This window comes from Parasteatoda tepidariorum, chromosome 8, assembly GCF_982258835.1.
Source record: "Parasteatoda tepidariorum strain Cologne lab strain chromosome 8, Ptep-v5.0, whole genome shotgun sequence".
NCBI lineage: Eukaryota > Metazoa > Arthropoda > Arachnida > Araneae > Theridiidae > Parasteatoda > Parasteatoda tepidariorum.
The window spans coordinates 23,246,443-23,259,407 of NC_141762.1; the positions used below are offsets into that span (position 1 = coordinate 23,246,443).

General features: G+C 27.4%; 1 protein-coding gene and 1 long non-coding RNA gene across 3 annotated transcripts in view; one reads left to right on the forward strand and one right to left on the reverse strand.

The window, feature by feature from the left end:
* LOC107453871 (uncharacterized) overlaps positions 1–12,965 on the forward strand; it is a 61,113-nt gene that overhangs the window by 46,875 nt on the left and 1,273 nt on the right. Inside the window, exons 3-4 of one of the 2 annotated variants that reach the window (XR_015428680.1) lie at positions 1,525–1,577; positions 2,319–2,456. This is a non-coding gene — a long non-coding RNA (uncharacterized LOC107453871). Of the gene's footprint in view, positions 1–1,524; positions 1,578–2,318; positions 2,457–12,965 lie in introns of those variants that run through there. The other variant, XR_015428679.1, reaches the window with a different exon arrangement.
* LOC107453870 (uncharacterized) lies at positions 1,903–9,874 on the reverse strand. The gene is made up of 3 exons (XM_016070872.4): positions 9,639–9,874; positions 5,576–5,670; positions 1,903–2,571 (listed from the first exon to the last, which is right to left on the reverse strand). Coding segments are annotated over exons 1-3 (312 nt in total). The 5' UTR covers positions 9,641–9,874; the 3' UTR covers positions 1,903–2,356.

Here is a 12,965-nt window from a genome sequence, read left to right on the forward strand (position 1 = left end):
AATGCTTAGATTAAATCAATGTTTTTGTATTTCTTTCTTAAATAATAAATTGCACTTCAAAATCACAAGATAAATATTTGATAGCAGTTATCGATCTATTGTTTTAAATTTCTAGGAAAGTACTTCAGTCTTTTAAAGTATAATAATGCATTGCTAAGTAGCGAAAGATAAGACTATGTCTTATGACGCCTCTTAAAAGTGCAATAATGGCACTTTTTTCCCCTTAATTCCTGTACAAATTCAAAAATAATTAAATTTGTTGAATCAACTCAAATTTGGGCTCTGTTGTGTTGACTTTATTTTTTGTGTTTCCTATCAGGTGTGAAGAACAAGTTACGAAATTCAAGTTTTGATATCTATTTTAAAAAATTCATTTACGCAAAACTAATTCCGTGCAAAAATTCATTTATTACTATTATTTTCACAATGATTGCTTTTTCTATAATTGCAGGATGGAGTTATCTTTTCACCTTTTAAAAATACCTAGTTTTCAATGATAAAATCCAAATTTTGAGAAAAATCCAGAAATTTTTAGCAAAATTAAAATTTCTGCTTTTGAATTTTTCTTTCTCGTGAATGGTCTAACCGATAAAGATAACTTTTGAATTTAAGACTGCATAGCACAGACAAACCAATATCTTATTCTGAAAGATTTTCTGGAAAAATAGTTAAATTTTTTCATGTACCATTTTTTCACTAATGTTTTCATTAATTGCTGATTTTTGTAGCCACCAATCCTGTGCATTATAAACTAAAGTCATTGTCCATATTTTCGGCAGTCTGTGATACAAATAGATAAAAGCACTTTTTTAAGTAATAACTTGTGCTTTTATATATATATATATATAATTTATTTATTTTATTTCAATTTAGTTATGTGGATAGATCTTAGTCCAAATTAGTCTATATCTACCTAGTATATCTACCTAGACAAATAACGCATCGTTTCCAATGCTTTTATTAATTTGAATTGAGTAAAAACAATCACAAGTTCTTCTTCTTCTATTGGCATGACAGCCCTTTGTGGGCCAGGGCCTTCCCTAGAACTTTACTCAAGTTTGCTCCTTACTTGGCAATTGTTCTCCAATTAGTAATTCTTAAAATTTTGAAATCCTCTTCTACACACACAGTCAAGCCATTTGATCTTAGGTCTACCTCTAGCTCTATAGTTCCCATTGGTTTGTAATTGAAAATCTTAAATGTCAAGAAAGAAGGGTGCATTCGACAGATGAGACCCTCAAGCCTTGAGCAACCTATTTTGGTGTATTTATCCTTTCCAATCCCAAGTTAATGGGGCTAAAATTTAGGAATTACTATCTAGACATGTCAAGTATGCTTTATGTACTTTTTTACGATAAAACCCAATAAAATCAGCATTAAGTCTATAGAGCTAATATTTTAAAAGAACTGCTGGTTTTATGTATGAAAATAAAAGTTTTTTTTTGCTTATATCTGTTTATGCATAAAATCTTTATACCCTCAAAACTATAATTTACATTGATTGATTTAATTTTTATTTTATAGGATATCCAAGATGCAATTCCTCACTTGTCTATATCACAAGGTCTGACATATGAGTAGGTATAAGTACAAAATTTTGCACTTTAAGATTGCGCTTTGATATAGAAAAAAAACTTTTATATCAATGATTAGTCTCAACAATCTTGATTTTGTCTCATTATTTTCTCCGTAAAAAAGGAGAAGGAGGGGTTTTATGTGTGAAATCAGCTCAGCAAACTGTTCAGATAAAACTTTTCCTTTTTTCATAATTAAAATTTTGCAAGCCTGAACGATAATATGAACATTTATTTGAATATTGTATGAAAAATATAATGTGAACAGTTTTTTTCTTATAATCTAAGACAGTTTCTAAGTACCAATTTTTCAGGATTCTCCCTTATCTTTTCAACTTTTGGGCATGTTTGTAATCAATTGCTAAACCGATTTGAACATTTCGAAATATTTTAATTAGTAGTGATGACATCAGGACATATTTTAATGATATCGCATATATTTTCAACTTCTTCCATTATTTTATTTTTGTGGAATTCAAATTTGATAGCAGGCTATATTTGAATATGGCTCAAACAGTTTTAGAACGTACCATTTTTTATAATCATCGCTCAGCTGAAATTTAGAGAAATAAACTAAACTGCCTTTTAGTTCAGGAAAACACGTCTTTTACATCATCAAAAGTTTTTTCTTTTTCTAACACAAATTACCCTCACTTCATTGATTTTAAAATTCTTCAGGTTATAGTAAAAAGCGTGAATAGTCTGAAACCGTCTAATTAATGAAAACAATCATTTATTTTATAGTGACAATGAAGTTATGTACATTTCTGATGGTTGTCCATCTAAGCATGGCACTTATCATTCACTACAGCTTGCGCGAGCTCCTTCTGCAAATCAAAGCTTCCGTCACTGGTGGGTGCTCCCATCTTGACGCAGATGAACCACTTGAGAATTTCGACGCAAGTCTTTCCCGGAGGACAGCTGTAGTCACCACCAGGACAACACACAGAGTTATCCACCGGAGCGCACTTGCAAACACCTCCAGCATAACAACATCCTATTGGGAAAAAAATGGAATACAATTGAATATTAACTAAGGAAAAATCATCTGTTCTTCGGTTCAATAAATTTAAGCGAACTAAAACTCTTAATGAAAATCTAATTCCAATTTTCATTTGATTTTCTAACCATCAATTTTTACTGACAATGTGTGTACGTATTGCAGCATACCAGTTCGATCACATTGATAGGTTTTCTAACAAATGCCTGCCGTATGGGTTTATTGGTTCAAAAATAATAATGATAATTTTAAAACAGTTATTTTTACTCATCTACAAATCAGGTAATAAATACTCATTTGTAACGAACAACTCATAAAGAAACTTAGATGTAAGAATGTATTGTTATTTTAGAAGAGAATGATAACATATCATTTATTAGTGCCATACCTATCGCTTTATGCATTGCTTTCAGTTCTTTTTTATGATAGAAGAAATCATGTGGACGCGCATACCATCTGAAACGCTAGATGGCAGCACTACTTTAACTCGTGACCTTTTTCTTTGACTCTAGGTCCAAATCCCTTTAAGATAAAACGTTCAAGATTCTTTCAACGATACAGAATTGCTTTATAAAGATCTATTATACATATTATATAGATCTATTACTATCTATAACTTGATCGTATGAAACATTCATGCCCATTCAATCTATTTGTGTATTCTCTGGAGGAGAAGAGCGTAGCGACCACCTCATAAAGGCATTCAAGATTTTGCTTTGACCTTAGTCGAAAACAATAACGCGTCGTTCTATATATCATTAGACCCCATGCGCATTGTTCAGTTAATTCATTTCTTTTAATGCCCTTACTTGTCATTAGTTAAATTCAACGGCACAAATTACTTTTTTTGAGTTTTGACATCTTATAACATTTATAGTTAGTGTTTAAATGATACGATACAATTAATTTGCATTATTTTAAACAGTGCGAAATTTAAAGAAGATACTATTTCTGAAATAAAAAGAGCTTAAAAATAATATTTTTGTTGTTGTTGCATAGAATTGTTCCTTTGTAAGATCTTATCTCTAAATGACTGATACTTTTGAAGCAGCTTCAAGAGCATTGTAATTGCATTATGATAACTATTTGTAACTTTTTTAATTTCATTTAATTTTATTTATTAATTTTTGAGAATTCAGGTTTTAAAGTGGTTTTATAATCTAAATTACGGGTCTTTTGAAATTCTATAAAAAATTCCTTTGATCAGAAAAATCAAAAATTTATTTGCTAGAGGATGTGACTTATAATTTATTATTGAATTTGGAAAACAAAAATGTGGTGACATTTCAGTATTTGATGGTGTTCATAATTAAAAAATATCGATAACTTTCATTTATTTATTTGATTTATTCATTTAATTAATTCATTTAATTAATATATTGTCATATTTATTCATTCTATTATTTATTTTGAACGATGGGTTGAATTTTAAATTATTTTAAAAGTAGAATTTTAAATTTCTTTTCTCAAATGCGTAAATATTTGGCAAGGATTCATATAAAACTAAATTAGTCTCTCAATAAGAATTTTTCCCTTTAAAGAGTGTCAATTTAAGCGCCTATTTATATAGAAAGAATTGCACACGTTTGTGTACTCACGATATGAATTAAAATAAAGATTTTTTTACTTTTGTAACAGTTGCAAGGTTTTCAATTTTAACCTTCAAGAATTTCATTTTTCAACCTTTACTATTTCCATATCAATAATATAAACTGTGAAAGTACCAAAGCTATTACATTATCAAAACAATAATTTTTACCATGAATTTCTATTATTTGTTTAATTCTCAGTTGCGCTTTTTTTTCTCATTTATTGCTCAAACTGAGGTCGAGAGGCGTATAAACAGTATTTTATTTCAAAATAACCTGACATAACAGTTTTTTAAATATAATATGACACATTTAAAAATTTTAGAAGCATGTTAAATACTACTATCGTCCAAACTTGGCAAAATACGGCGCTAAGTTGATCCATATTATAGTAATTCACTTGATTACACAAAAATATGACTCAACTTGATTTTAAAAAATAAACAATTTTGATAATTTGATCGAAAAGTATCCTCAAATTCGCAAAGAATTATGGTTCAAGGTACTGATACTATATTTCAACTTTGAAGTAATGTTTTTAAGAGTGTATTCTGAGTACTTTTATTTTCATGATTTTCTCATAATATTTGATTTAGATTTAAATTATAATAGTTACTGGATTTAAATTACAGATCAAATACAATAATTTTTAAAAAGAAATAAAAATAATGTTAGTAAATTGGCATACTTCTTCATATTGTTGCCTCTCTTAATTCAGTAAATAAAAATATATCTTTCTTATATTATCTAAAAATATTATCTATATATATAAAATTAATAATACTATTCAAATTAAGCAGTTAATTATGAATTTTAAAAAAGATGCCTACAATTAGATGCTTACAAGCGACGTCACACGTGGCTCAGCCAATCAGGTTCAATACACACATGTGTACAGATATTCAATTAAATGTCATCCGAAAATTGATTCATCGTGATAATAAACCCATTAAACCATACGTATTATTAACCATATTATTAATCATTATAAACCATGTGTATTTTTCTGCATTTTTTAAAGCTTTTTTTTTCTTTTTATTTTAATATACATTGTCGTGCAATGGAACTGTCTTTTTTTTTACCGTATTGAGATGATGGTGGTTCATGATCATTCCAACATTTGATTTCTGAGATACAATGATAGAAATTAAAGAATCATGCGTGTTTTAATAATAATAATATTACTCTTGTATATATATAATAATATTAATTAAACTCGGAAATATATTTTTTTCGATGAACACAATAGTGTCCTGGGCTACCCAATACAGTTTGTAAATCAATATTCAACTCATTTTTACGCTTAGAATTATTAGCCAGGTTAAAATAGTTATTTATCTTATTGCTTAATGTAAGCAACTCAATACGTTATATGGTATATTAGCCACAACCACCAAACAAATGCTACTTACTTCCTACACCAGAACAGTATTCGCCATCTGCGCACTGCTCAGCAGAAGCCAAGAATGCCAAGCACAGCATACCAACGATTGCAAATAATACCTTCCTACAAAAGCACATAAATAAAGCATTTAATGCTTAAACACAAGGAGTTCAGTAACAACATCTCCGAATATGTATTTTTTTTTATAATTTTTGATTTGGGTTGGCTACACGGAGAAAAATTCTAGTGAAATTATCATACTGTATTGAAGCGACATTTCTAATGAAAAAATATTATAATTCTTGAAATAAAACCCAAAATATAAGGTATTTAAATCATTCGCTTGGTTATTTTACCGTTCCGTTCACATGCTAAGAATTTACTGAAAATTCTGCTTTCAAACTTATAGTACGTATAACCACACATTTAGTAAAAAATTCAAAACTGAAAAGTAAAGTTCACCGAATAAAATATTTTTCTGGCATGATCTAAGATGTCATTATAAAATTACCAAATTTTACCACGTTTATCAAATTTTGTCTCAAATTATAAAACCATATTTTTTTGTCAATTTTGCAAAAATCGTAACCAAAGCATTTCGATAAAAATTAGTGTCGAAACTTTCTAGTGTTCCTATGAACCCCAAAATACGGTTTTAAATTTTACTATATTCCAGAAGTGTTATTCATTATTTTTTTCTCGTATCACAGCACACATTAAAATTTAAGTAATGAAAACAAAACATTATCAAACTAGACAGTCTAAATTATTCATCAGAGATAGTCAATATATTTTCTTACTTAAATTAATTTTTAGTCCTCGAAGATTTTATTTATTTATTTATTAGCTTTATTTTTTTAAAGATGTTTTAAGAATATATGGGGGATTCTTTGGAAACATGACAATTCGGACCAAAAAATTTCTTCAAATTTAAAGTCTTCGAAATAATCAATTTTTTTTTTGTATAATTCTTTAGTTACATTTATTAACATCTTACAGACAGCAGTGTAGTTTGTTGACATTTGCTCTAGAAAAAAAAATATATAAATTCACCAAATCTTGAATGCCAGGAAAATGACAGCTTAGAAGTTTAAAAAACAGTCATTTGAAGTTAATAGTAAGTAACTCAACTTAAGCCTTTATGCTAGATGGATCATAAATTGCTTAAATTAATTATTTTTATCCACTGTAGAAAGAATCAAAAAAAATTTTGTTGCAGATATGTACAGTATAAAATTGTGTAAAATAATAAATCATTAAATAAAAAAGTAACATTGATTACATTCAATCTTATTACAATCATACATAAACTTGGTATTAGGTTAATATTTGCTTTCCCTCTTTACAGTATTAGCATTTAAAAAAAAATTCTGGTAGCACTTCAGTGTCCTGGCATTCATAAGTCAGGAAAATGACAGCCAGGATAATGACAAATTTGCCATTTTATAGCATATAGCTTTACTTTAATTTAATATGTTGGCCTAAGACGTTTATATTCTGCAGAAAACAACAGGATTTTTTAAAATGACTCAGATAAATGTATGTAGTTTATGTTATTAATGATTTCAAGTTCATTTGTTATTAATGATTCAATGATTTTAATGAAAATGAAAACACAAGAACCTACTCACCTCGAAAAAGTTTTGAAATAGATTTTGAACCAGAAAGTTGGTTCTTTATTCGTGCAACAAGACATGTTCAGATAGGAAGGAATTTAATCAATCTATTAACATAGGATATTGATTGCTGGCTCAATCTATTTTGGTTACAAACCACTAAATAAAAGTGACCAGGAAAATGACAGATTTTCTTGGGACAAACAAATTATTGACAGAAAAAATTATTTTAAACGAAGTTGTAAATAATACCCTCTGCGTATATTCTAGAAATGCTTACACCGGTTGAGATTTAAAAAAATTAGGTATTGAAAAATTTATGGAAAGTTTTGATGCTAGTTATTATTGGAAACATTGTTTGTGACATGCCAGAAACATGAAATTTTGAAATTCAATTAAATTTTTTAACTTTACAAAACAGTCAATTCTAGTGCAAAGTCATTTTAAAATACTAACAGCAATGCTATTTATTAATTTTTTTTTAAAAAGTTCTTTTAGTATTATAGTATTAGATCTTTGAGCAAAGGACAGTAAATTGTCGTATTTCGTGAGAATCACCCATATACTAAGGACAATTAATAGTTTGAGTCTTATATGCTTATAAAAGTTGTTGCTCAAATGTTGTGAATATCTCAGTTATTATTTGTATCATGCATTAAAGATATAAATAAATAGTTTAACATAAGATATAAATTCTTACTGTCTACTTTTGATGTTGTGTTTCGTTATTTTATTATTAATAGCTAATTTAATATTATCATTGGAAAAAGAATGTAAAACACTGTTTTAAAAAATTACGCATGTGATATATTCTGTTAAAAATCGCTGATATGTTCACAATATGTTCGATCGACTTAAAAATATTATAAATTCATATAGTTGCAAATAAATATTTGAATGTAATAAATTCATCTTATTTACTTCTTATAATTTTATAATTAGTTATTTCATTAATATTAGTTTATTCAATATTTTCGTTAGAATTACTATACAAAACACTTCTTCAGAAATTATGCATGCATTGTACGATTTCAGATAAAAATCACTGATATGTTCACAATTTTTTCCATAGAATTGTAATAGCCTTCTATCAACTACGCTCTACAAAATTCAGGATCAGTTTACGGTAAAAAGCACAGGCACAAAAGGTGCCGCTACTTTCTTATGTAAAATTCATTTTTTACCCGTATAAATTGCCATAATTTGGTCCGGAATTTTTTGCAGTATTGGCAATAATATGCAGCATTGAAAGAATGAAGAAAATCTCAGCTTTATAATACTGCACGGGTAAATAATTATGTCAGAAATCTAAAGACATTGAGAGGATTTTTTTATTTAATTTATAATCAAAATTTATGAATTGGCAATTTGATTTAAAATGGAACTATGTGGCAACGAAGTTGCAAATTTATAATTATTTTAGTGAGATTTTATCGTTTAGAAATTTTAAACATTTAATTTGTGATTTTCTAACTATTTCAATATTATTTATATTAATTTTTTTCTAGTTTTTGAATAATGTTTTGCGTACTAGTACTAAATATTAGGAAATCAAAATTGTAAAAACTAACTTAACTGTTCTTTTGTTTTTGTTTTTGTTTTTTTATAGTTGAAAAATTTATAAGCCTGGAAAATTTAAGAGCACAATCCAAAATAGTAAAGAAAGAAAGAAAGAAAACAATAAAAAAATACAAATCTAAAATGTAGTTAAAAGCTTAGAAATAAAATTTTAAGCGTTCAACTTTTCTAACTAATGTAATGAAACTATCGCAGAAAAAAATAATTGTTTTTGAGTTACACCTTTGAGACTAAATAATTTTACACAATTAACTAAATAATTAAATCACGTTCAACATTTTTGGAATTTAAAATAAAAATTAACTTAAAAATTATTTGTGTCAGAAATGAAATGCCTATCGGCTGTGATACATTTTAGATCCGTTCGTAAAATTTGTTGCTAGGCAATATTAATGAGTGATATTGAAAGAACTTTCCTCACATTTTAAACGTTTAAATACTCCTGAGGCAAATATTTATGCCAAAAATAAAAGGTAAAAAAAGAGGCATTTTTTATTTTATTTATTATAAAAATTTGTTAAATAGCAGTTTGATTTACAAATAAATTATTAGGGAATAATTGTTTTTAAGCGTTTCAACATTGAATAGATATTTTTTTTGCATGGAAGAACAAAACATTAAGGATTTTGTTTTATTTTGTCTTGAAAGTGTTTATAAGCGTACTATCTTTTTCTTTAAATAGAGTTATAAAATTTACTTAGCCTTATTTCTTTTTAATTAAATAGCCATTTTTAATTAATTTTAACATTTAAAAGAATTTTCTTAACTCGGACACCCCAATTGAAATATTCATTATTTGAGTTTAAACCAAAATGATCCATTTAATATAAAATGTAACAAACAAAAATCTAATTTATTTGAACTTATAAAAATTTTTATAAGTTGACAATTACTTACATGATAAACTGATGTAATTTTCACGCAATAAGTGAAAACTATTTCCTGATTAATATTTTTGTTCATTGAATTTATATAGTATAATAGCACAACGCGTATCAGCAAAATATACTAAATAAATTTGATCAATCGATAAATTACTGTGAAAGTAAAACAATATTTAATATTGCTTATTGTTTCTATTGGTGTTTATCGTTATTGATTTCTAAACTGTAATCTTTCAAGGGTTTGCAAATAAAATGTCTGTATCACTTTTACTTAGATATGAAAAGGTAAGGAAATTTCGGAATTATTTTATTGGCTATTGGCGATATCTAGAAATTGTTGTTGATACCTGAGACACTTACTAACTTTTCACGTGATTTTGTATTACTGCTAAAGTATATGATTTCATCATGCGTAACACTCAGTCTTTTTAATTTAAATTGGATAAATAATTTAATGTAATACTTTGACCTGCGTCTAAAATTTTTAACACATTTTTAATAGTACCTTTCAGTTACGAAAATTTATTCAGGAAATAATATTTTAAAAAAAAGTTATTATAAGAATTTTGAAAATATTAACCGAATTAAGTAGTTTTGGGTTGATTGTTTTCAGAGATACTGAAGTACAAATCGTACGGAACGTTAAACTAGCCATTTTGATTTTAATTTTCGAATTGGGTGTACAAAAATGTCGATTAGTTTAAGTTTTCCAGCTTAAAAAAGGTTTCTAGAAATTGAATTGAATGATCTTTGAAAATTATCTTTAATGAAAATTTGTACAAACTAAACCGTCAAAAACAGAAGACTGAATAAAGAAAAATATTGAATCTATTCATTTGTTCAAAAAGTTTCCCGGCTAACTAGTGATTTTCAATAGGAAATTTGCACAAACTAAATGATTGAAAATAGAAAATTGAAAAAAAAAATCTTTTCAAGTTTCCTAGTTTTTAAAAACAGTTTCAGACTTACAAATTATTTTCAATTGAAACTTCTCACAAATTGAACAGTCAAAAATAGAAAACTGAATAACTAAAAATTTTAAACCTATTTGTCTGTTCAAAAAAAAAATTCCTGACTTGCAAGTTATTTTCACATAGAAATTTTTACGAACTAAACAATCGAAAATAGAAAATAGAATAAAGAAAATTTAAAAAAACGTCATTATCTAATCATGAAAGTCTAAAAAAATGTCAATTCGTTTGTTATTATAATCTGAAATTTTTTATTAATTTTTATTTCCTAGAACTAAGCTAAATTTAAGGCTAAGAACCAGTCCAAGTGCAGGTTGATTGAATTATTATTTATGTTTTAGTCATATTTTTTAGTTTGCCTCTAGAAATGCATACTGATCGTAATGAGCCTAAAAAACTTTAATCTGTAAAAGAAAGGCTATAAACTTTTTCAATTAGCCTCGCATATTCAAAAGGATAATGACATTTACCGAATGACAGATTTTAAAATTAGCCTACGACATACTGCTACTATATATTTAATTGTATCATAATTTAATTTATTATTTTAATTTAACTGTTTATTTAATTGCTCTTTTGTACTAAAAATAACGAGTTATGATTAAATGGATATCCGGATCTACCCTTTTTTTCCCTACTTTGGAGGTTTTACTCACTCCTTTTTATGGTTCCTGTTCATTTATTTCGTTCCTGGGAAATGTCCCAATTTAGGGATATCAGATTATTTTTGACCTATGTGCGTGAGTGAGGAATCTCTTAGAATTCTTCTTTCTAAGTTAGGATAGGTTGAAATATTTTAGCTTTTCGTTGGCTCATGACCATATATGGCAACGTTACTTTTAAAAAGTAACTAGTAAAAGTACAAGTATTTTTGAAAAAAGTAACGAGTAAAAAGTTCTTATTTTAAAAAGTAACGAGTAAGAAGTACAAGTAAAAGTAGAAATACTAAACAAAAAAAGTAACGATTTAAAAGTACATTTCTAGGAAATCGAAAATTCAAAGTAACCTAAAATTTTATTGAATAATATTCTTATATTCTTTAATGTTTTTGCCAAAATTGTTGTTATTTATTTAATTATTTTTAATTTTGAAAGTTATGGACATTAATTTATTTTTTAATTCGGAAGAATATTATAATATAATTTTAAAATCAAAATTTGATGCAAGGTACCAGACCAGCAGCAAACTTTTTTTAATTTAATTATTTTTTTTTCTTCTTTTTTAGAAAGCTTACCGAGTTTTAGAAAAAAGTAACGATTTCATTCCACATTTCCGTTACAAATACTTGTACTTTTTCCCTAAAAAAGTAACGAAAGTACAAGTAAAAGTACTAAATTTAAAAAGTAACGAAGTACAAGTAAAAGTACGTACTTTTTACTCGTACCGGCGGTACAAGTAACGAAAGTAAAAGTACTGCCATATATGCTCATGACTATTAATCGAAAATTATTATTTTTTTATCATTCAAGAGACATGGGTCTTTGAAGCCTATGATTGTTGGAGTGAGGCAGGTAAGAAAAAGATGTAAAACTTCAAGTGAAGTGTGCGAAATTTAAAAGGGAAATAAAAGAATCATAGGATGTTCAAGTCAAAATTCCTGTTGGTCCCATCAAAGCATTTTGATGATTTATGTTGGTTTCAGTGACATTCCTGATTGTCCAACATCATTTGATGGTCACCATCAGCCAACATTTTCCATTATGCGTTCATGGTTTTGCCAACAGACATCCCTCATTCCATGATGGAAAATGCTACTTTGATACTATGATGGTTACCCATCAAGAGAAGTTTGATTCTCATGGACCAACAATCCATGATGATCCGTGAGGGTTCATGATGGTTCCAACTATACATTTCTATGATGGTTTAATTCTTATTGATTCTCAGGAATATAACATCAAAATAATTTGGATTTTTTTATAATGGGCCATCCTAAATCAGTTCGAAATTACATTGGGATGAAGGTGGTTCAAGATCGTTCCAACATTTGATTTCTAAGATACTATGATGGAAATTTGTGATGGTTCATAATGGTACAACAATTCATTTCCATGATGGTTTAATAATAATTATTGATGGTTCAATAGGAATAAACCACCAAACAATTTTTTTTAATGTTGGCTCATCAAAAATCAGTTCGAATTCCTATATTGGGGTGATGATGGTTCATTATCGTTCCAACATTTGATTCCTAAGACACTATGATGGAAATTTCTGACGGTTCAATAAGAACAAACCATCAAAACAAGTTGATATTCTTATGTTGGACCATCATAAACCAGTCTAATTATTGATGTTGGTTACAATCAAAACTATAATGGTTCAATGATGGAATTATTGATGATTACCATCAAGATTATGTTGGTCCA

Bases quoted from the DNA above. Each gene is read 5' to 3' on its own strand.
- LOC107453870 (XM_016070872.4), bottom strand. The intron at 2,572-5,575 runs GTAAGTAGCATT...TTTTCCCAATAG, and splicing joins ATACTGTTCTGGTGTAGGAA to GATGTTGTTATGCTGGAGGT.